At 43.0% G+C, this 25,143-nt stretch overlaps 1 protein-coding gene across 1 annotated transcript; it reads left to right on the top strand.

The window, feature by feature from the left end:
- The first annotated feature begins 9,760 nt into the window (after positions 1 to 9,760).
- On the top strand, positions 9,761 to 24,689 carry GINS4 (GINS complex subunit 4). Its single transcript, XM_045821493.1, has 8 exons — positions 9,761 to 9,924; positions 10,561 to 10,675; positions 16,306 to 16,392; positions 17,360 to 17,473; positions 20,118 to 20,215; positions 20,384 to 20,472; positions 23,346 to 23,436; positions 23,530 to 24,689. The coding sequence occupies exons 2-8, from the start codon at positions 10,580 to 10,582 to the stop codon at positions 23,624 to 23,626; spliced, it is 672 nt and encodes a 223-aa protein (XP_045677449.1). The 5' UTR covers positions 9,761 to 9,924; positions 10,561 to 10,579; the 3' UTR covers positions 23,627 to 24,689.
- Positions 24,690 to 25,143: the final 454 nt, after the last annotated feature.

Genomic DNA, 25,143 nt, shown 5'->3' with positions numbered 1-25,143 from the left:
ATAAGCTGAAGTCATAGTTTCTCAAGAGTACTGTGCTTTGTTTCTTGTTTTAATTTATTTTGATTTCATGTAAAAAAGATCAGAGTATTAGTACTGTATTTGATTTATACACGTCCCCCCTCCCCTTTGCCATGCTTCTCTCCTCCCTCACGCCAACCGTGGAGGTTGTAAACTCCATAAGCACAGAGATTGTTTCTGCATATCCTTGCTTTCATCCTTAACTACCTCCGAGCATTATCATACACTGCTACATATACTTAGCACTCACATATTTGCTAGGTACATGAAATACAAGTTGACAGGTCAATAACAGTTACTTTACTACATCTTGAATAGTAAGATGTTAGACTTGATAAGATAGTGACTTTTAAAGTCTTATTTTAAGACTGGAAGATGATAATCTGGCTCATACTCCACTGGAGTGGATTTTTGCCTAAAGATAACTACTTTTTGAGGATTCGAATGACCTTTCTTCTCTGAGTAATTCCCAGGGAAAGGAAAAGATATAATGTAAATAACAAATATGCCTCCTACTTATACTTTGTCCTTTTATTATTCTGTGTATCATTGACATTGCCAATATGCGATGTTAAATCTGCTATGATTAAAGCTAGGAAACATTTGAAAGTATGTTTCTCCTTAAGTCTTTTTAACTTTGATTTAATACAGATAAAAGTTCACTTTTAGAAAGTTTCACTTCTCAAAGTTCTCTAGGACCTAATAAAGTATGAATGATACTTTGTATTCATTTAAGCCCTTACTGCTATGTTTCTCTACATACAAAGTTATGAGAAACTGAAAAATGTGCTTGTCACACATTTAGCAGCTAAAATGAATCAGTCTTGTGATCTAATCACCAGAAGCTATTTCACAGTATAGATGACAGCTGAAATAAGCCATAGTGATCCACATCCTCACTGGGCTTGGTTGGAAGATAAACATCACTAAATATGCCCGTTACATCGTGATCAACTTTTGTCTGCAAATGTGTAAAAACTGAAGAGTTTTATTCTTCCACAGTACTCAACCTTGGAAATGTGGAGAAGATAGCAAATATCTGATTAATGTCTCATTTGCCATGAATTGTGAATGCCAAAAAGGTAGGTTCTGGACTTCAAAAAATTTTTTTAATTTTTTCAAGCCTCCATTTTACATACAGAAATAACTTTATAAATCAGGAACAACCAAAGATTTATGCTAAGGGTCATTGTCAAGTTAAAACAAATCTATGTCAGCAGAATTTTTTTTATTTTTTAAAAAACTATCTGAGCACTGCGTTGACCTCGTCAGAACTGCATTAACCTTGTGCTGTCACATTCCACCGTGGTACCGAGATCTTTAATCTTCAGGTGACTGAACCACCTTGTCTTTGAAAAACAACTTTTTGTTCTACTTACCAAGAGTTCTTTAAAAAGAAAAGTGGGGGTAGGGGCTAAGGATCAGTCCATTGGCTGTCAAATCTGTTCTTAATGTTCCTGTTCATGTATATATTCTCCTATCTCATATTTTCACAAACTGGTTTATTACCAGGAAATGAACATAATGTTTTATCCAAAATGTTTCAGCAATTAGTCTTCTGGGAACAACCAAATGCTAAACAACATAGCTGTGGAAGGTCAGATTCTATGATACACAAGGACTCAAAAACACAGATGTAATGCAACCTTTTCTTACCAGTTAGAGGGTTAGTGTGACAACTTTTATACATCTTTGTGCGTCTCATACAAAGTACAAATGTTTTCTTCAAACTTTAGATGTTTGAAGGGTTATGTGCTTGAAAAAGCAACATTAGCGTACATGTTACTATCTAATTTTAAAATGAAGAGTGCTTCAGTTAAACAGGAAGGGAAAACTAACAGCATGTTTTGGGCATTTTAATGTTGCAGAAAGAGCTTAGTAGAGAATGATACCGAGGGACTACTGCAGGATAGAAAATATAAGAAACCATATTCCCAACAGCAGCCATCTCGACAACCAGCATGGCAGCATTCTCCAGAGGTGGTTTTGATTATAAAACTGGACATTTTAATTACTGAATTGGGACTGTGTTTTGTGACTTAAAGAGAACATAGAACTTTTTTTTTTTCAATCAAAGAATGACAAAAGTCATCATAGACTTTGTTCAGTTTTCATTCCAGGCGGGGCAGGGGAAGAATTATACTCAGTAAGTATATGAAAAGAGACAAAAATAATATTGGAGACAAATGTAAAGTTGCTTTATGATTACATTCCATGAGTTACCCTAGTTGATAGACCTACACACATATATACACAATTCCCATATTATTGGCACACACATATGTGGTAAGACACGTAAATATGCCTGGGAACAACAGACAGCAAGTTGTGGTGACCTGGACAGAGAGGGGAAGAGGAGTGGGGTCCAAAGAGGAGCACAGAGCTTAGAGTGAATAAATTTCTTACTATTTTCCATACCTTTTCAAATGCCACCCAAATTTTTGTAAAAACAACTACATGTATTTGTCAATATAAATGACCATATCTAAATACTATTGCACACTACTTAAATCATCAGTATCATGACGGGCTTTGATAATTTGGACACAATTCTCACCACCCCCTGGGATTTCACTCAGGTTTCAATTTACAATTTCCTCAAACCTTCAGGCCTAGTCTTCTACTTGGTCTCATTGATTAGCAAGAGTCACTAGCCTTTGAGCTCTGCTTGTTCTCATTGTACAAAAAAGAAAGAGGGAAAAAAGGGGGAAATGTGCACAAATGGCTTTCTCCTGCTTACAGGTATGTGAGTAGGCCTCTAAAATAAATGAATGAACTTCCAGCCTAGAAGGAGCATACAACCAAGGGTAAAGTTCAGGGTCAAGCTGAATTTCTCACTTAGAGTAAACATGTCTAAGATGAAACAAAGAAAGGATGACTGGAAAACATGATCTCACTTCCCCACAAGCAAAGGGAAAGTCCAAAGTAACTTCAGCCCTCATGGAGCTCCGTGGGTCACACCAAACCTCACCGATTCTAACAAGTTAGCCATTCAGAAGGACAGCGGCTCACAGCAAGATCAGCTATGATACACACAACGGCCCAGGGCCTCTGGCTCTTGGTTGAAAAAATACCCACAGGCAACACAATTGTGGGAGCAGATTCCAGGATTTTCTGCAGGAAATACTTTCATAACTAAACTGAACATAAACTGAGAAACCGAATAGTTGCTATCACTTTGGGATCCTCTCTAGGTGGAATTATTATGAAGAGCAAAATGCCTAGATAATGTTACATGACCCGGAACATAATCGGCCCATTCTTTCTTTAGCCTTCGGACAGATAGAGGGGAATATCAAATTCAGTTAGATGCGTAGTGTCACCAGTGAGACACCGTAAGAAGTGTTTGAATGAGGAAACCTAGACATAATGCCAGAGTTCTTAATGTGTCAAAAAGTTTTAAGTTTCACATTTTTATATTAATCCAGGCCTTTTATTGTTTTCAGGTATTGATGCCTCAAGAGTTGTATAATTTATAGATGCTTCATGTAGAAGTGAAAATAAAATGGTAACAATTATAAAACAATTCCGTCTCTGTAACCAGTTAGAAAGTTTGGAGCTTAAGAAAATTTTAAAATAAATCTTACCATTATCATCAGCTCAAGAAGACCATTACCTATATACAGATGAATCTCAATTATGTTCAAAGAGCTGTCCCTACATGGAAAAATTATTTCAATAATCTTCAGTCTGAAGTGGAACGACCCGTTTTATTAGTTATGTGACATTCTCAAAATGGTGCCATATCTATGATCCATTAACACAAGGGAAGGTAAGACATTAAATGAAAAACCATGAGTAGAATTTTCATACCGGGTGCACTCTTGGGCAAGACTGCCCTTTATTCCCTATGATTATAGTCAAACCTCTTCCTATGGCTATGTACTTAAACACAAGACAGAGCATTGCCCTAAGCTGTAAGCATTTAGCAATACCCAGTTTGGCCTGGTTTTCATTTGGACCTAGAGACAGTTCCCGAGAGTAAATTACATGGACCCTAAGGAACATGAAGACCTGCCCAGAAATTAGACACGAGCTGTGCATCAGATGCCCATGGAATAAAGGCACATGAACTTCTCGATGGAAAGGACACATTTCTGTTTGACTCTTATCCAGAAAAATCATTAACAAAATTGTTCTACTTAACTTGTTAAATGCTATAGTGGCCATAGATTTCAGAAGACAAATTCACTTTTTTAAAAAAGCAAAATTCATGGCCGCATATTCTGTGATGAGCAAACGACAGTACAGTTTTGTTTCTCCTCGATGTTTCACGCCCACCGCTCTTGGAGCTCACTCAGGATTCCTGCAAACTGTGTCACATGTCACCTCCCCGTGGAGGACCAATGCTTGTGTTTCCTCCAATCTCATATAGTATTTAAATCCTAACCCCCACGGTGATGGCATTTGGGTGATAGGAGGTGGGAGGCCTTTGGGAGGTGATTAGTTCTCGAGGGCAGAGCCCTCAGAAATGAGATTAGTGCCCTTATAAAAGTGGTCTCGAAAACTCTCCTGCCCTGCCCATCATGTGACGGTAAAGTGGGAAGATGGCCACCTGGGCCGTGTGCCCTCACCAGGCACTGGCTCTGTCAGCACCATGGTCTTGGACATCCCAGCCTCCAGAACAGTGAGGAATAAATTTCTGTCCTTTGTAAGTCACCTAGTCTATGGCATTTTGTTATAGCAGCCCAAATGGACTAAGTTGCCTGTCTCAACCTCAATATTCTGCTACCCGGCTTTACTTTCGCACTGCCTGACGAAGAATTGTTATTTGGTTATTGTCCATCTCCCAGCACAGGGTCTGTGTTTCCTGTTCACTGCTCTATCCTCAGCACCTACACAGGGCCTGGCAGGAGATACTCAGAAATCACTAGGTGCTCAAGAAGTGTTTGTTCGATGAAGAAAGAAATGTGTGCATGAATGATGGTCCCTGTGATAGATTTGGGGGCCACCTTCAAGGAATTCATGATCTAATAGGTGAAATAGGCATGTCAAAACTGCAACATAGCATGATAAATGTTTTCTCAGAAGCATATAGTGTGTACTGGTGACCTAACTAAGGGGCAGTATATGAGGGACAGTTTCACAGAGGAAGAGTCACTTTGCTGAGTCTTAAAGGACACATAGGGGTCCAGCAGGTGGTTCAAGGGAACGAGAGAAGCCTAGAAAGAGGGAGTAGCCTGTGCAAAGAAAGGAGACAAAACACCTCATCTCCTTAAGTAGGTCGGCACAACTGGAGCAGAGCGATAAGGGAGGAGACCCTGAACTACAAGAAAATCAGCAGCACTGTTTGCAGAGTCACTGACACCACACCAGCTCCCCAGGGCCTCCTTGCCTTTCTCAATGGACTGGACTGCAGCTTCCAACAGCCTTCTCTCCAGTGCAGCTGTCCCAGCCTGAGGCCGATGAGGTGCTGGCCTACAGGTGTTCTGTTTACTCTCTGCCGAGGGAGATCTCAGGGGGTAAAACAGTGATGCTGGAATGAGAGAATATCAGCTCACTCTTTGCTTGAGAACGCAGTAGCCTCTGGCAGGTCTCAATACCTCTGCTTCCTTATCGACCAACTTGAGGCAAAGAGAAGAGGCGGCATCTACAGGTCTTCGTTTGGGCCTAGAAGCCTTTGCTAGAGCTGAATTCGAAGCCAGGTGTCCCGATCAGCTTTCTTTTCGGAAGATAGGAGTACTCCTCCATAGCAAACTGACCCTTTTTCTGTCATTCCTAACCCTGATTCTGTAGCCATGAGAGAGAAAAAAGAAGAAAAAAAGCATCTTCCTGTATAAACCATGAGAAGCTGAAACACAGAAGTGGGGGTAGGGTTTATGCGTCCACACCAGAAACGGGGAACACATCACGACCAAACACAGGGGAGGAGCGTCATACCACGTCCTATAAGGGAGTGGGCGGGGACAATAGAGAACACAGCATCAACGCTTTGGACGTGCTTTTCTTTTAGTTAAATGATATGACAAATCCATACATTTCATCTTTATCTGTTAAAACTCTTGAAATTGTGGTATCAAAACTTAGATTTGAAAAGTTTAGCTCTTTATTGGGGACATACATGGGTGAATTTTATGTGCTTGAAATCAAGATGGTATTTGAGGGCGGGACGAGTAGCTAAAGTTTACGGGGGGAAAGGAATTAGGAATGTCACGAACAGCCCAGACTCTACCCCTGTCAGGGGGATCCAAAGCTGGCCCTGGCCTCCGGAGTTTTTCAGCATCTCCGCCATACAAGCGAGGAAGAGGTTTTAGCATGGGCCAGAAAAATACTTGCTAACTCACCAATCAATAGATTCCTTGTGAGGCTAAAAGAAACTATTCTACGAGTACTTTTCTGCCTTCTTTAAAAATCCAAGTTGTCCTCTTACTTTCCTATCTTTACTCCGAATCTTCATTTACTCAGAACAACTAGGGGTTAAACTTTGCTTAAACTGTACACTCCCCAAAACTTAATGCTTTGGTTCTTAGGACAGTGAGACCAAAAATGTGATGACATTCAAAGGAAGGGAACAGTGAGAAACAGCTGTTGGCCAAATGAGCAAGGGCAGTGATGATATGAAAACAATACTGATGATATTACCTAGTATTTCAAAAGCATCCTTCTGCAAAAAGAGCTCACAATATTGTATGGATATGTATATTTTATCTTTTCTCCTTGTTGATTGAAAAGAATTAGTTTCATTCTTCTTAATGCATATTTCTATAGCTATCCACAAATATTTTAGCTGTGTCTTGAACTGCCCTTAATTTCTTCACTGAGCAATAGCTGGAAATTGCACTGACTTTTCACCTTTTTCAGTTTCCTAGGTTTCTGTTTTCTGTGTCCTCTTCAGCTTTAGGCGGTAGCATTTTCCTCTTGCTATGTTACTACTTTTATCTTTAACTTGTCTGGATCCATGTTAGCATAACTTTTTAAAATCCTCACCTGAGGATATGTTTATGGCTTTTAGAGAAAGAGAGAGGGAGGATGAGAGAGAGAAAGATCAGTCTGCTGCCTCCCAAACACACCTGACTGGGGAATCAAACCTGCAACCTAGGCATGTGCCCTGACTGGGGATCAAACCCCACAACCCTTTCGTGGACAGGAAGATGTTTCAACCAACTGAGCCACCCGGCCAGGGCAGTTATTTAGTTATTTTTAAAACTTTTTAACCATGGGTGCACATCAATCAGGTGTTCCTGATTTTTCTGTTCATTCTAACATAGTGTAACTTATGACCTGTCTTTACTCCTACATTTCTGAACTTTATAATGCCATGTGACCAAAGTTTCACCACAAGTTTGTGCTGTTTTCTCCAGCAAACTCGATACACTCTTTCTAGACATCTCCTTAAACTCTCCTTCTTTGCATAGCAGAAATCTTTCTCTGCAAACTCATTTTACTCTGAAGTGGTTTTGTCTGATGAGTGTTAGTTGAAATCAAAGACCTTAGAAGTGAAAGCCCCTCCCCCAATTTCTGTTCCATCCCTTTGTCTTCAGGAAGACAGTATGTTGTTCTCAATTATCAGGTATTGCAACTGAAGCCCCGAGAGGTGACTTGTTTAAGGTCACACCTCTGTTAAGTAAGGAAGCAAAAGATGGACTTCACCTTTCCAAGAGGGTTGCAGTGGAAGACTGAGAAGGCAGTTGGCTCCAGAGAAGGGAAGTTTCTGAATAAGTAAACTATCTGGTAATCGTGTGGAGAAGTTATTGGTGCTTGGACGCAAATCTATACAACTTAAGGAATATTAATAAAGACCACTGAAAAGCGAGGTAGTAATGAGAATTATAGAAGAACGGTCTGCACTCAAACATAGTCCAGTGATCTAATATTCTGGTCTCCTAATGCTGCATAACAAACCACCCTAAAACTCAGGGGCTTAAAACAAGATTTTGCTCACAAATTTGCAGTCTGGGTAGACTTCTGCAGGGATAGCTCTACTTCATGTTAGCTGGGATTGCTCAAAGCCTGAGCTAGAATCATCTGAAGGCCCACTCAATTCTGACACCTGTGGGACAGAACAGCCAGGGCTGCTGGGGTTCCTCAGACACCGCTCCCTATCTCTATGTGACCTTTCCACATAGACCCTTCGGCGCGGCAGCTGCAGGGCAGCCCGACTTCCTACATACCAGCAGCCCATTGCTTCCAAGGGACGTGGCCCAGGGAAGAGCAAAGCGGAAGCTGCACCACCTTTATGATGTAGCTCGGGAAATCATACAGCATCATCGCTTTAGCCACATTTTCTTGGTCGAGGCAGTTACAAAGGTTTTTCTCAGATTTAAGGGGTGAGAACACAGGCTGCCCCACCCCCACCCCTTCTTGAGGGAGAAGTGTCAGCATCCTGTTGTGAGAAGGGGAGGTAGTAGGGTGAGATCTATACTAGAGCAGCTATCTTTGGGAATGAAATCTGCCACAACTAAAAACCACTGGATTGCCAAACTACTGAAACCCATAGCTGAACTAGAGCTTGAGAAGGCCATCTATCATTAGCAAAGGTCATTAGCAAAACTCATTCTGCAAGGTGCAGCTCAACTGTCCATTCCTTCTGGGATCCATCTTTGAAGTCCTTCAGCTTCCATAGCCCTTTGTTAATATGCCCACTCTCCCACTCCATATATTCTATTGTAATTATTTTTTAATATTTTATTTATTACTACTTTTTAGAGAGAGTGGAAGGGAGGGAGAAAGAGAGGGAGCGAAATATCAATATATGGTTGTCTCTCGCGTGCCCCCTACTGGGGACTTGGCATGTGCCCTGACTGGGAATCGAACCAGCAACCCTTTGGTTCGCAAGCTGGCACTTAATCCATTGAGCCACACCATCTAGGACTGTAATTATTTTTATAACATGATTGCAGTCAGGCAGGTACTATCAACCTGTCAATTAGCCAAACTTTTATTTCCTAATCAATCAATATGGCATAGGAAACATCACAAAGGGTCCTCAGATTGATGGAGAAGACACATTTCTATGGAAACCAGAAGTGACACTTTGGACAGAAAACATAAAGCAGAGAAAAAAGCATCCGTAATTCAGAGAAAAAAGACTGACATCACACAAAGAATATATATATATATATATCAGTATATACTTTTGCCCTACATTAAAGGTACAAGGTATAAGCAGTGAATGTCCAAACACCTGGACCGTCAAGCAGCTGTGATGGAAGCACTGCCCAGAACAGTGGTTCTCCAACTCCCCTGCATCAGACTCACCTTGAGAGTCTGTTGAACCACCCCCCCGTCCCCCAGAGTTTCTGACTCAGCAGGTCCGGGTGGGGCCTGAGAATCTGCATCTCTCACGGGTTCCCAGGCCTGGAAATAGCAGCCATTGCGGAAGCCCCGGCAAAAAGGAAGGAACCAGAGGACACAAAAGCGGTGGGTGGAGAAGACCCAAGAGATGAAGTGGCCTAGTCTTAACAGAGTCCATTTCTCTGTGGGCCCCCCTACCGGCCAGGATATCCTCGGGTGATTACGCCCCAGAGTCGGGAAGGGAAACGCCGTCACGTCTCCTCAGCCGCGGTGGCGAGGCGCCCCCTCCCGACCATCCTTGGGTGATGCCAGCCGGGACTTCAATCCAGCGACATCGGCCGAGGTGGGCGGGGCTCTCTGGGACAAGCTTCCCGCCACCTCCTTAGAGGAGGTTGGGGGTTTGAGCCGCGAGATGCAAGTCCCCACCCCCCTGGGGCGGGGCCAAAGGGCCACCTGGCCGTGATTGGTCAGCGCTCCTCCCCTTGCGCAGTGACGTAGTATTCGGGTAGAACGTTTCTAAGAGGAGCGCGGGAGCTTAAGTGTAGGGTCTGGTGGGTTGTAAAAGCCCAGAAGAGAGTTTTCTGCTGCCAGGTTCTACTTGGAAGAGCCCCACGACCTTCCCATCCGATCCCCCTGCTACCTCGTAAGGCCTCTCTGCCTCCCGGGTGCCAGGTGAGCATCCGAGTGGGACCTCTGGTAGTTTGTGTGTACGTGTGTGTTGTGGGAGGGGGTTACCCTGTGCTCCTGGCACCGAGAGAGCACAGGGGCGAGAGAAATATCCTCTCAGTTTTTCTAAGGCTCTGGGGACTACCCCACCACCCACCTTCTTAAAAGTCTTTAGGATCAGTGGTCTGATGTCTTTGGGCCTTGCGACCCTAGGAAATTAGGCATTGATTCGTTTTCCCAACAATTTTAAGTGGCTGCTATGAGTTAAGAACTGTGCTAAGCGCTGGGACAACATAGGTAATTATGTTCCCAGTACTTAGAAGTAGCAGGCAGAGAGGATGCGGGATTTATATTCGAACTGAAATGAACACAGCCACTGAGGAGAGAACCTCCTACCGGGAAGACAAATAATTATTGCATGGTATGATAGGTGCTCAATTCCAGATACAAGAGGCCATCTCTTTGGGAAAATGATACCTGATCTAAGGTGTGAAGGAAAAGGCAAAAAATTGAAACTCAACCTTTATGAATTCTCTAGCCACTGCCAATGAGCCTCTACAACCCCAGTTGTAGATATGTAGTTACCTGTTCTTGCAAATAAATGGAAAACACGCAGAAGCGTATTGGTTCTTTTCTTAATAGGTCCCAGGTTTCAGAGAAGATGACAGAGGAACTGGATCTCATGGGACAGGACTCTGATGGGGGTAGTGAGGAGGTGGTCCTAACTCCTGCAGAGCTTATTGAAAGGCTGGAGCAGGTAAGTTTCCCAAATAGAATCCCCTTGCTCCAATCGTAGCCTTTTTTTTTTTCTTTTCAGTCCAACTTTGCAAATATCAGGAATCAGAAAAGGAAGAGATGGAATTCAAGGCTTATTTCAAAAGAAGAGGGATCTTATCGTCTAACAGAAATGAAAAAGTAGGGGGGCCAGCCTCTGTTAGAGACCTCATCATGTCAAACCCAAAATCCTCAAGCGAGGCCAGTAAGGGACAGCTTTGGGTACATCTATCAGAACAGTTCACAGAGCAAGGATTTGCAACTTGGTGTTTGCACAGACTACAGAACTGTTGTGGTGACTTGTAAGTTTTATGCCTTAGTCCCTTGAAACATTTGCTGGTTCCCTGTGGAAGGCCTGGGTTAGCAAGAAAGTGCTGAAACATCTTTTTTAGAAGAAAACTAGTTTTAATTCTTCTTTTCCTCCCATAGATGAGGGGGGCCCAAAAAAACCTGGAATTATCTTCTGAAGGGAGGGCTCCTTGTAGTACAGGCGTCCCCACCTAGGTGAGTGTTCTAGGAACCCATCTGTATCAGTGCACCAGCTGGTAATGTTGTGAGAGGCTGCATTCAGCTTCAGTGAATTCTTCTTTTTAAAGACTCATTGTGTTTGCCTACTTTATGATGGGCGATTTATGAGCACACCCATTCTGCACTGGTGTTCAGCAATTGTTGACCAAAAATTGTGTGACCCGGATACCCCACCCTCCCTATTCACTTGATCTCCTCCTGAGTGACTTTTTTTTTTGTTTCCCTGGGTGAAAAAAAGTCCTCAAAGGGAAATGTTTTGTCAATATGGAAAAGGTGAAACAAAAAACAGCAGAAACACTAAAAGGAATCTTGATAGGTGTATTGCATCAAAGGGAGAGTACTTTGAAGGTTACTGATGTTTAAACATGTAAGAATAAATAGACAATTTTTTATAAATAAATTCTGGGTTTTTGGGGGGTCCACCCTCATACTTTCTTTTTTCAGCTGTTCTCTATATTTTCAGTACTTATCTAAAATCCTTTCTAATCTTCTTTTAGTCATAGTAGCTGTGGTTGGAGTATTTCCTGTGTGCCAGTAACTGTTATTTACAATTACTGTCTTGTGAGGCTGTGGCAGTTAGCAGTTTAGACTACCTGTATTTAAATCCCTCCATTGCACTGGTCTGTTCTGTGAGCTTTAGGCAAGTTGTATAGCTTGTCTCCAGCACTTCCTTCTCTATACAATGGAGTTAATAATAGTGGCCATCTCAGAGAGCTGTGAGGATTAATGAAGTAGTACACATGTAAAGTGCTCAGCATATTATCTGACACATGATAAGCACTCACTGAATGTTAGCTGTGAGTAGTAATAATTCTGAAAACAACCCAGTTGGGCAGGTATTATTGTTATCTCCATTGCTCCACTGTGCTCCATTGTACAGATGAGGAAACTGAAGCTTAGAGAAGCTGTAAATTAACTTGCCCAAGGTCACACAGTGGCAGCAGAGCCAGGATATGAGCCAGATCTCTTTTTTTACTTCAAAATGCATGTTCTTAATCCACTACAACTGCTGCATTATTTTTGTCTACTGCCTTTCTTTATCTGTCCCTTTCAAGAACTCACTTATGTGTGTTACTTCAGTGTTCTTCATTCTTTCCTACCATACATGCCATCCTGAGAGGCAAAACCAAAGGACCTGTAATTTAAAAATTACATCTTATATGTGAATCCTAACTTTATAGCCATGATTCTTTTTTTAATTTTTATTTATTGATTTTAGAGAAATAATAGGAAGGGAGAGAGGGGGAGAGACATCAATTTGTTGCTCCGTTTATCTGTGTATTCACTGGTTGGTTCTCGTATGTGTCCTGACGGGGATCAAACCCACAACCTTGGCGTATCAGGTTGACATTCTAACCACCTGAGCTACCCACCCAGGGCAATAGCAGTGATTCTTAATTTGTTTTTATATCACAGACCTTTTTGAAAATGTGGGGAAAACTCTGGCCCTTCTTACCAAAATAATACATGGATGTACTCATGCAGAATTTTGTATATAGTTTCAGAAGATTCACAGACATCCTGAAATCTGCCCATCTGGTTTGTGGATCCCAGTTTAAGAGCTACTGCTACCCTGGCTGGCGTAGCTCAGTGGATCGAGCACGGGCTGTGAACCAAAGTGTCGCAGGTTCGATTCCCAGCCAGGGTACATGCCTGGGTTGCAGGCCATAACCCCCAGCAACCGCACATTGATGTTTCTCTCTCTCTCTCTCTCTATGCCCCTCCCTTCCCTCTCTAAAAATAAATAAATAAGATTTTTTTTAAAAAAAAGAGCTACTGCTTTATTAGGAGAGAATTCATTAACCAAAAATCAAAAGGCACAAAGTGTAATGGAAAAAACTGATATTCTGTTTTTATGCCTCGATGAGAGTAAAAAGACATGCCACAAAACTGGGAGAAAATATTTGTAACATATATAAATGACAAAAGATTAGTATCCACAATACATAAATAAACTTTACAAACTGACCAGTAGAAAACAGAAATCCTAACAGACATCTCCCAGAAGCAGAAACCAGGATATCCAACAATTACATAAAAGTGTTCAACCTTTTTAGTAAACAAGAAAATGAAAATTTAAACCCCAATGAAATATCACTCATACCCATCAGATTGACTGAAATGAAAAAAGTGAACAATATAAAGTATTGGGAAGGATCTGGAGCAGTTTGCACATTTATATACTACAGGGAGTATGTAAATTGATTCATTCATTTTGGAAAATAATTTATTCTCTACTTAAGTCGAAGGCACACATATCTTGTTACCCAGTCATTCTACTCCTGTGTATACCCTAGAGCAGGGGTGTCAAACTCATTTTTACAGGGGGCCGCATCAGCCTCAAGTTGCCTTCCAAGGGCTGAATGTAATTTTAGGACTGTATGATAGAGGACAGTAGTTAGATGTAACTACTCCTTAGCAGTAGAAATAAGGTGCTGGGCCAGATAAAACAAGGTGGAGGGCTGGCCCCCTGTGCCCTAGAGAAACGTTCGTGTGTACTCTAGGAGACATGTACAAAATGTTCATAGAATTGACCCAGACATCCTTCACCATAAGAATGGATAAGAAATTATGGCATATACACACAATGAGAAAAAAACAACAGAATGAATAAAAGTCAGCCCGTGCAACAGCATGGGTAACTGTTAGGAGCATAATGTGGTACAACAAAAAATAAGTTGCTGAAGAAACTATATAAAATTCAAACACTCATAAAACTATTGTTGAAGGAAGAGCTTGCCAGCTTGGATGGTGTACCCACCCCCACGTGCTGCAGATGCCTCAGTGATGTTGACCCTTCACCCCTGGGGCACAGAGCCCCCAGGCTGGTTTCCTCCTGTGTGTCATCAGGGGGTCCTTGGAAGGCAGCCAGAGGACAGCTGGTGGCTGACAGCACAGCCTCAGCTTGGCAGTGGGTGAGCAGGAGTTACACCTCGTGCCTGATGCTCTCTTGCAATACCCCTGAGTGCAGCCAAGGGGTTGGTCCGCCCCCTGGATAGCTGTTGTAGTTGGCAGACTCAGGCTGGGGGGCTGGGGAGCAGGGCCTAAGGAGCAACCTGGCAGAGACCACTGATAAACTCAGCTGCAGGAGTATACCTGGGCTATTCTTGAATGTCTAAAAAGACTTAAAAGGTATTACCTACAATGCATAGTTTCTGAGTTTAATGATTGTGTTAGTTTGCTAAGACTGCATGTCAAACTACCACAGACTGGGGGCTTGAAGAACAGATTTATTTTCTCAACTCTGGAGGCTGGAAGTCTAAAATCAAGGTGTGGCACAGTTGGTTTCTTCTCAGGCCTGTCTGTCTCCTGGGCGTGTAGACGGCTGTCTGCTCCCTGTGGCTTCACACAGTCTTGCCTCTGTGCATCCGTGTTCAGATTTACCCCTGTTAAAAGGACACCTGCCATATTGTGTCCAGGTCCACCTAAAAGACCTCATTTTAACTTAATCAACCTCTTTAAAGACCCAGTCTCCAAGTAGTCATGTTCTCAGGTGCTGGGAGTTAGGACTTCGACATTTGAGTGCAGGATGGAGGGAGACACAGCTTAGTCTATAACATGTTGAACAGATTGGCATTAAAATGTTTGATCAGGAACAAGATATAGCCACTTTAAACAAATTATTTAAAAAAAAACAAAACATTGATTAAACATAAGTTCCTCAGCACACATTTTGAAATATTTTAAAGTTTTATACTAATGTTTTCTCCTGTTTTATGTTTCATTAAATTCCATAATGCACTGTAAATAAGAACTCTCCCCCCTACAGTCTACTCCATTTTACCCCAGCACACCATACGGATGCTGTCATTTTCTTTACACACTCTGTCATGCAAAGGTTGGAAAGTCCTATGTAGAGATAGAAACAAAGGTAGTGAAACTATACAGAATATTAAACACTAAATTCACGCTAATGATTACTGCTGAAGAGAGAGGAATAGAGACTTTTAAAACAATGATAATATTTGTTAAGGAAGTTATATGTACACAGATATTTGTATCACTATTCATGTTTATTTATATGTTATAATTATTTTTGTAGGTATTAATATTTAATAAAATCAGATTAAAAACTGTTTTATAAGTTCTCTATGACAGTTTGCTCTTTTCTCATTCATTATGTTTCTTGAAAATACAGATTTTCTTTCTGGTTAACTTCTGTAACACTAATAAAGAAGCTTGAGCACCTGAAAAAATTTATGACAGTAGCAATACCTAGTATTGGATAATGTGTTGTGATGGCGATATTTGGAGAAGCAGAGAGTCAAGGATGTCAGAAGGAATAAATTGAGCCTAATTGGCATGTAATTCTGAGCTATGCTAAAACTAAATTTCCTGTAATTGAAAGATAGCTATACCTTTCCTCAGTCACCTGTGGCTATTTCAGTTTTCTAAGCCTTGGTAATTTCTGAAATGTATGAAGCATCTGGGCTTGAGTTGTAAATTCGAGATTTAAAACTCTTGTTCCAAAACTGTTTAATAGATGAATATCCACTTCTTTATACTTTTGGGCAGTTAGTAAATAACTTAATTTGTATTTTCTCACCAACAAGATGAGGATAATTCTATTCATTTCTTCTCAGATATTATAATGATGAGTGAAAAAGTGTTCATAAAGAGCTCTGAGTTACAGGAATGGAGAGATTTATGTAGTGTTACTTCATCTCCCCAGGTAGAAAGGTGCTGGTGCCCCCTGGTGGGGAATAGTAGCAGATGAAGGAAATGTGTTGACACTACTTAGTGAAAGGTACTGTTTGAACACCAGGTGGTGTTAACTCTCAGCAACAGGTCTACTGACCTTTTTGAAATGAACAGTGATTTTTTTGTACTGTTGGTTAAATACAAGGCTGTACACACAATTTCCTACTAAAAGAAATGGGGAAGCTGTTATTAAGCAGCTTGCCTTCAACACATTTCCAGTATTTCCGACAAGTAGACAGTTGTCTTACCCGTCAGAAATACTGGAGACGGCTGGGATTTTCATGAGGTATGAGGCACACCTCATAAAAAACTGACTCACAGGGTTGTTTTTGTTACATCGTGAGTGGTTTGTGCGTAATTGTGGTTTTTTGCATTGTTTTTTAGGCGTGGATGAATGAGAAGTTTGCCCCTGACCTGCTGGAAAGCAAGCCTGAAATTGTAGAATGTGTCATGGAACAGCTAGATCACATGGTGAGAGCTGCTTATCTCGGGGTGCCAAGGAAGAGAGCATATAAAGGGTTTGTCAGTGTAGTGAGAGGTCTGTTGGCAAATCTATTTTGTTTGGCTCAGCTTAGTTTTTTTAAATACTGAATTAGTTACCTACATCTACTGAGCGTGAGAGTCCCTGGGAGTATCGGGATATCGTCTTCCAGTGGAAAGGCTAAACACCTGTCACCTCCAGCCCCACATGTTTACACGCCAACAGCTGACCTAAGCGAGGTCAGGGCCTCCCCTTTCAGTGTGTTCTCTGTCCCCATAGTCCCTTACTGCTCACCCTTCTATATATCTTACCTGCCTGGCCCGGTGTGTGGCCCTGGTGTTCGATGAGCTTAGCTCAAGTCATTATCAGCCTCAGAGTAGCTTTAGAACATTGATATTTTACAGTTTTCCAACTGGTGTTTTAACACTCCTTTTAAGACCCTTTAGACATTTCTTCTGTCTGCTGTGTTATCTCCTTCACCACCAGGTTAGAGCTCTCATAGGCCCTTCTGACCCGGCATTTCAGATTCTATTTAAATAGTCGTTTTCTAGAAGTGCAGTCACCTCATTTGATGGCACTTTGTGGCGTTTCACAGTGCACTTGGGTGGCTTTTTTACAAGTTGAAGGCAAGATCTTTCCACCCGCGAAAAGATTATGACTCGCTTTATTGCAGTGTCTGGAACAAAGCCCTCAATGTATGCGAGGTATGCCTGTAAATGAGTATTGTTTGAACTTTATGTGATGAGACTGTAGTCATATATTATTTGTGTAACTAAGGAATTAAAAGAAAAAGAGAACTCTTAGAGTATTTTCTTCTCCTTTGACCTAAATGTAGTGCTTGAGTCCTCAGCATTGCCAGTGGTGATGGTCCTTGTGGGCTGCGTGCAGATTAAACAAAGAAGGTTCTTTGCCTCTGTATGTCATGTTTTTTATAAACTTTATCATCCCTTTCAACAGGAAGAAAATCTCAGGAGAGCAAAGAAGGGGGACCTGAAGGTCAGTGTCCATCGGATGGAGATGGAGAGGATCCGCTACGTCCTCAGCAGCTACTTGCGGTGTCGGCTCATGAAGGTTTGACGGAAGTGAAGGATACATCTGTAGATATGCAAACTGTTTCCTTTTTAATCTACATGATGTTACCTGTAGGGTGTTCGTCAGTCACACATCTATATATACGCAACAGCTGGTGCTTAAACCAGCCAAGTTTTTATGGCTTTTACTAGAGATAGAAGTGATCAAGATACCCTTAGGTATTAAGGCAGTACAGTGTATAACATACACTGATCATCTCAGAAAGAAGTGAGGCTGGGGCCTGGGAGAATCCAGGCCCTGAAGATGCTGCTGAGGCCCGATGTCAGGGGAGCTAAAGAGTAAGGAGGGCAAGAGATTGTTCTGGAGAAGCATAGATGGAACGTGGCACACTCTTGGGGACAGACACATTTTTAATCTATTTATCTGCTGTGAATGGTGCCCCCTGGTGTTATAGCATGGCAGTGCTTACTTAACGTTCAACCGTAGCTCTAACTTATAAAAATGAAATTACAAAACATTCTTATTTTGCACGATACCTATTTTAACCTTGGAAAGTTCTTACTTCCTTTAAGTTTCTTCTCATTAGCTCTGCTTGTCCCCTTAGTTATTACAAAACAAATACGTTCTCCTACGTGAGGATGCTTTAGATATCTAAGGACAGCTCACGAGTCTTATGGAAATCCTCTCAGCTAAACATTTCAACCATTTATTTCCATGTACTCCCCTGGTCTCTTTCCTACAAAGTTCTGGTTTGTTGATAGCCGTCTTTAATTGCACCACCTCAGCTGAATACACTGCTCCAGTTGCAGTTTGGTCGTGTCTGTTAAAGCAGGATGATCACTTCCCGTATTCTGGTCACTAAAATGGTAGTGATGCCACCTAGTAGTACATTGGCATGTTTGACAGGCACGTCACACTAAGCTCATTCTGTACTCACTGTTCACCTGAGCCCCATCTGAAATGTTGAAGTCACCGTTACCCCATCCTGTCACCATCCGGTCTTTGTATGGCTGGATGTTTGACTCCTAAGTGTAGGGCTTGATGCTTATCCCTCTTCAGCTTTATTTTATTAAATTTGGCCATCTCCCTGGTTTCTGGATCCTGATCTTGTCACCTAATATATTAGTTATCTCTTAATACATTATGTCACCAGCAAATGTGATACATGTGTCATCAAGGGTCTTCTCCGATTCCTTCATGGGACCGGGCCATTGATAGAACATTCCACCAAAGGCCTCCCTGCAGACTGACATCTCTCGGTGGCGTCAGTAGTCTTCGTTTAACTGTCCGTGAGTCTCCCGCTCTACACTGCTACCCTGCCCCAGTCTACAGCATGTCCCCAAAGGTGTCGTGAAGACATTGTCATGTCCTGAAAATACTGAGACGCACCGTGTGCCTCTTCACTCCAACCTCAGCTGCCAGGCCACTCCATTTTTCTGGGTAAAACCTCTTCATGTTTACTACTTACTTTTCATTGAATTCACAAACCGTCTTTTAAATTACCTGTTCTAATACAATGCCACATGTCAACGTTAAGGACACTGTCTGTACTTGAAGATTCTCCACCTGCTATATTTTTGAAAATTGGGAAGTTTGCCTATCTCTGATCTTTCATACCTCCTTTGAACTAATTCTTCTGAGATTAGGAAACTACATACATTTTTAATAAGTGATAAAGTAGTAGTAGCAATTTACATATAATAGGAGAAAGTGCTTCGTTTATTTAAACCCCCTATAAATGTTAGTTTAATTTATCCTGGAACATAATTGATCCGAGCTAAAAGTCTTACACTCCTTTAAATAAAAGAACTGCTTCTTTATCTTGGCCTTCAGTTGTTCCTGACCGTGTCGTTTCCCTGGTTAGAAGGAGCACTTCCTTGACAGAGGTAACCAGCACATCATTGCTTTCAAACAGCAGACTGATCTCCTCCAGGTTCCTGGCCTCACATCTTTTGTCTATTTTTTCCTGGCAGTTCTTAGCATTTTTTATAAGCCTCACCTCATTGTGGGCTTTATCCTTGCTGTTTCTGTTCTTACAAGTATCGCTGTTCTGTCTGCTTCTGTATTCTGGATGCATCTTCCCAGCTTTTGGGTATGTTTCATCTCATAGAAGAATACCCTGTACAATTACACAAATATATTAAGTAATATCCCCTTCTCCTCCTCTTAAATATCATTTACAGTTGTACTCAGATTATCTTTTTTTCTTATCCTCACCTGAGGACATGCTTATTGATGTTAGAGAGAGGGAAAGGGAGGGAGGAAGGGAGGCAGAGAAACACTGATGTGAGAGAAATGCTGACCGGTTGTCTCTCCCACACATCCCACTAGGGGCCTAACCCGCAGTGTAGGCATGTGCCCTGACTTGGAATCAAACCTGCAACCTCTTAGTTTACAACACAACACTCCAACCCACTGAGCCATACTGGCCAGGGCTTCAGACCATCTTTTACAGAAGTGTGCCATTCTTTTTAGAGCCATTATCTTTCCTCTGAATTGTTTGAAACCTGTTTTCTTGAAGTCCAGAATATAGGTCTCATTATTAAAAACAGTCTTCACCACGAAGACTTGCCATTGTTAAAGTCAGTTTCTATACTAACCTCCCTCTATTTCAGAAAAGTAGTATGTTTGACACTTAACTCTTGACAGATGTTTTCATGATGGTTTGTATTTATCCTTACAGATAGAGAAGTTTTTCCCTCATGTCCTTGAAAAGGAGAAAACACGCCAGGAGGAGGAGCCCTCTATCCTTTCTCCAGCAGAGCTCACCTTTGCCAAAGAGTGAGTAAGCAGGGAGTGTGGGACCTGCCTTTCTCTCCCTGGCTGGTGAGCGTGAGTTTTGCTGGTTGTATCCACGAAGCTGATCTCAGAGCCACTGTTGTCTGTCTGATAGTTCTGGCGGCTTCCACCAGCCAGGTTGTCACGGTGATTTTAATTTGTGTATTTCAGGTACATGGCTAACACAGAGACCTATCTAAAGAATGTTGCCTTGAAGCACATGCCTCCTAATTTGCAGAAAGTAGACCTCTTGAAGTCAGGTAAGAACATTCTCTTTTCAGTCACCTGGAGTATCACTTCCAAGTATCTTCAGATGCTTTCGAGTAAAACCTTTACCTTTACTCTTTGTCTCTCAACCATGGAAAAATAAGTGTAGATAAAGGAAAGAAAAGAGAAGAAGGGTTGAGTTAAAAACAGAAGATCATTTAGAGCAGGTATAAGGGCAGCCAGGTGTTCTTCGGGTTAGGCTGACATTCTCGTGACTGGTGCTACAAATGTGGGCTCATTCTTGCCTTCAGTCGTGTATTCCTTCTGGTGGGCATCTGCATGGCGCTGGGCACCTCTGAGCACTGAGGGTACAAGGTCTCTGCTCTCAAAGAGCTGGCAGTCTTGTCCTCACAGATTCCAGACTATGCAGGGACTGTCTAGCTACGAAGGAGGAGTTAAAGGAAGCTAAGGAAACCTTCAGTGATTCCTCGTTACCCATAGTAAAGGCTCCTCATCTTTTTGTGATGAGGAATTTCTCATTATGGAATGGAAGGATCTCATTATGGAATGGGAGAGCAGGACTGGGTGGGGACGGGGGGAGAGGCACTAGGGAAGTAGAACATAGCCAGCGCCTCTACCCCTCCCGTCTTCGCAGAGTGCCCCTAAAATTCCGCTGAGCAGAGGGGAGGGGCTCACAGTAATGGCTCCTACCCTTGGATCAACTAATTGGGACCCCCTAGCGTTTAGGTTCAAGTCCATATCTCTCTGTCTTTCACAGCGTGCCATATCTGAGCAGCAGCTCTGTCAGGCATGACTGCCAAGCCAAATCCAATAATGCTCGAGGGACTGGAGACCACATTGTTCACAAACTAAGCTTAGTGTGCTGAAGCCAGAAGTTTAAGTGCAACTGAGCCATGGAAGTTTATCTCCTACCCTACCCGTGCTGGGGCCACACTGACCCCTGCGGCAGGTGGAGAGCTAGAACAGGGTGGGCGGGCACCTGGCTCACCAGATGTCTCAGCCAGCCCAGACTACAATAACTAGTACCACACACTGGGGAGCTCACATAGCAGACACTGATTTTCCCACAGATCAGAGACCACGATCAAGGTGCTGGCAGGGCTGTTTCCTCCAAGCCCTCTGTGCACACATACCCCAGTGCCTTCCTCTTCTTATAACGACACCAGTCAGATTAGATTAGTCCCCACCCTGCTGACCTCATTTTAACTTAATTACCTCTTTAAGGCCCTACACCAAACACATTCCCTTTCTGATATACTGGGGGATCTGGACTTCACCATGAATTTGGTGGGGGACACAGTGCAGCCTGTAACACCAGGAGCAAGCCACACCCATACCAGACTGGTCCTTTTGGTGAACCTGCCTGAGGGAAACAGAAGGCCCAGTTTGTATCTGGTTCAGCTACTTTTGTCTGTACCTTAGAAGAATGGGGATGGGGCGAGGATGATGCCTAATCATTAACTATTGCTGTCACAACCAGTTGGTTAAAGCAACCACAGGACTACTGATGGGCGTGCATCTGAACCCCTGGGACCAGCGGGGTTGTCCTAGAGCTTCTACTTGATGCTGGTGGATGCCTCCTGAAACACATGTCGCTGTCCTAGATTCCTTACAAGGACTAGAGCCAGTCTTCTGGAATTGGAAGCTGGAGTGGGGAGGAGGGAACAGCCTGCCCTTGTGAAACTAGAGTCTTGCTTGGTTAGCCCGGGTGTGGTGAGTCCCCTCAGGCCTCTGGAGCACTGGAGACCCTGCTGGCAAGGTGGGGGAAGGCATGGTGAAGTCCAAGCTGGGGGTCCTGGAATCAGCTTCCCAGTGAGATCAGCTGACCCTGAAGTTGGAGTCTCCTTGGCGAGCCCAGAACTCTGGAACAGCCAGGGGCACCCTCCTTAAACCTTTGGAGCCCATTATCCTGAACCCCCTTCTATGAATGAGGGGATCGAGGGCAACATGAAATCTGAAGTGGGCTGCTGGAGCAGTTCATCCACAGGTTCTGGACCCTGCAGCTGGTGGACTCTCCGGGTGCAGATGGAGCGCTAGGAAGCAAAGGCCTGTGGAGGAGCAGCCCAGCTTGGGCACTCACTTAGCTCAAAATGTTGGCTGGTGGTTGAAGAGGAGGAGGGATGACAGCAACTTCTTGACCTGTAATCAACCAGTGAGGGACCCCTTAGTCTAGCATCCAAGGCTTATCACCATACAGTTGAGTCTTTCTAACATACCAGGCCCTTGAATGACATTTCTTTCCATGTCCTCTCATTAGAACATTGATGAAATGCTATGAGAACTCAGTTCTTGTTTACATCAATTAGCCTGTGGTAAAACTGGTTTTGTTACACATAATTTCACTTAGAACCTGTCAACGACATTAAGTGAGGACGTACTGTACTCTTTCCTCTTACTCCTTTATATAGAATTCTTTTCCTAGCCATATGTACACACTCTGTCCTCCCAGCAGGTCACACACATTTCTGCCGTGGCCCTTGCCATTACCCACCAGGCTCACGCTTCCTCTTTAAACCCTACTCTGTCCTTCAAAGCACACACCGACTCCTTTCCCCCCACAGCGCTGAGGGAATGGGCGCCTCATGTGAGGCTTCGTCAAATGCTGGGCATACTGCCTTGTGCAGGACCATGCGTTCTGCTTGCTTGTATCCTCCGCAAGGTGCAGAGAACTTCCTGCACACCTGAAACACTCACCGTTTGTTCAGTGACGGCGCTCTGTGGAAGCACCGGTGGGAAGTGTGCAGCTGTTTCTAGAAGGAGCCAGATCTCTCCTCAAACCATCCTACCCCAAAATGCTTTTACATCACGGGTCCTTCAGTGGCCGATACAATTAATCCCAGCAACTTTTCCCATGCTGATTTTGTTAGCTGGGCATTTTCTGATCACGTTATTATTTTTTTGGCAGTCCCCAAACCGGATCTAGACTCGTACGTGTTTCTGAGAGTGAAAGAGCGACAAGAAAACATTCTGGTAGAGCCAGAAACAGATGAGCAGCGGTGAGTGGCGTGTGATTTTGACAGTGGGGAATACTTCTCCCAGTAGAGCACCCACTAAGCTCTCCACGTACATTGTTTTCCTCCTTTTTCCAGGGACTACGTGATTGACTTGGAAGAAGGCTCACAGCACTTGATCCGATATAAAACCATTGCGCCTCTCGTTGCTTCTGGAGCTGTACAGCTAATTTAAAACCGAAAAATAAACAAGCAATGAAGACATGGAACTGAGACATGGAACATGGAATATTTAGAAACTCCACATACCACTTTGTGCCTGCAGACAACAGACTTTTCTCAGCAGTGCCGTGGATCACCTGGGCACTGAGAAGGACTCAGGGCGGGACTCCCAACTCGCCTGCATCCTGACTCTCTGCTGTTTCAGCTGGAATCAGCAGATGGGGCCATCGCTCTGTTCAGCCCGCACAGTGTGTGCGACTTTCACTTTGTGCACCTTCTCCCATCATGGTGTTTTCTGAAATAAGGAAAGCGAGACAAAGGTAATTCATAAAAAGGCATCAATGCTGTAACTTGGGGGTCGGTAGTTAGTGCTGACCTGGTAGTAGCAGGAGAGTTCATTTAACCTTCTTGGTAGAAAGAGTGTAAATAGGTTCAAGAAAACAGCTGTGGCCTTCTCTGATCTGTCTCTAAATTGTATAAACTTTTTGGAACCTCTAACATTGGACTTAAAACCAATCTCTGTCATGCCTCACTGAGAATCAAAACTAAAGCAATAAATCATAATCAAGTTGCAGTTTTGTGGCAGAAGGAGCCTCAACACAGGTCTCAGCTTGTGGTCTCACAGCACGTTCTCCCCGCTGCCGGCCTGCATGCAGCCTTTTCTGAATCTCGGGCAGCCTCGCCAGGCCGCCTCCAGGCCATCTGCTCATCCTTGGCGGAGGCTCTGTTAGCAGCATGACATTAATACCCTATACTGTGACCTCAGAAGTGGCTTTTCTTTTTTAAACTCTTTACTTTCTCAAGGGAAATAAATGGATGAAAGTAAACCAGTGAGTGGAGACTATGGCCATGATACCTGAAGGAGGAATGTGAACAGTGAATGAATCATCTTTCCTTGCAAAATGATGAAAAGCAGCCTGCATTCCAGTCTTTTCTTGCTTCCTGAAAACGCAGGGGATGTTTGTGTCTGTGATATAGGCTGTCTGAGTAATCGATGTAATATTGCTATGATTTTCAAGAGAAGTCTCTACATGAAAACAAGGAAGATTTTATGAATAAAAGCATTCTATATTTCATGTAGTAGCTTGTTTTTTTCCCAGACTGTTTTTACCTTCTCTAGCCATTCATTTAACAAATATGTGTTGAGCATTTAGGGTGATGGGCAGTTCAGGGCACTGAGGCTCCAACCCAGAGTTCGACAGGAACTGTCCCTGCTCACGTGGTGATAAGTGCTGTGCAGAGAATTAGAACAGAGTGACTCCCTGGAGAGTTCGACTGGATTGGGTGGCCTGACAGGTTCTCACTGAATTCAGTGAATCTCGCTGTAATAGGCCAAGATCTGAATAACAAAGAAAGTGTCAGACACACAGAAGTCAAAAGGACGTCCACTCCAGACAGAGAAGGCGGCTTGTGCAAAGGCCCTGAAGTGGAAATGAACTCTGTCCGCAGACTGTGGCTAGACTGCAGTGTGCAACCTAGAGAATGGTGGCTAGAATGCAGGATAAGGCCTGAGAGGCAGGCTGGGCCCAG

This window comes from Phyllostomus hastatus, unplaced genomic scaffold (genome assembly GCF_019186645.2).
Source record: "Phyllostomus hastatus isolate PE091 unplaced genomic scaffold, TTU_PhHast_1.1 phas_scaffold_46, whole genome shotgun sequence".
In the NCBI taxonomy this organism is placed as follows: Eukaryota; Metazoa; Chordata; class Mammalia; order Chiroptera; family Phyllostomidae; genus Phyllostomus; species Phyllostomus hastatus.
This window is presented reverse-complemented; position numbering and strand designations above follow the sequence as displayed.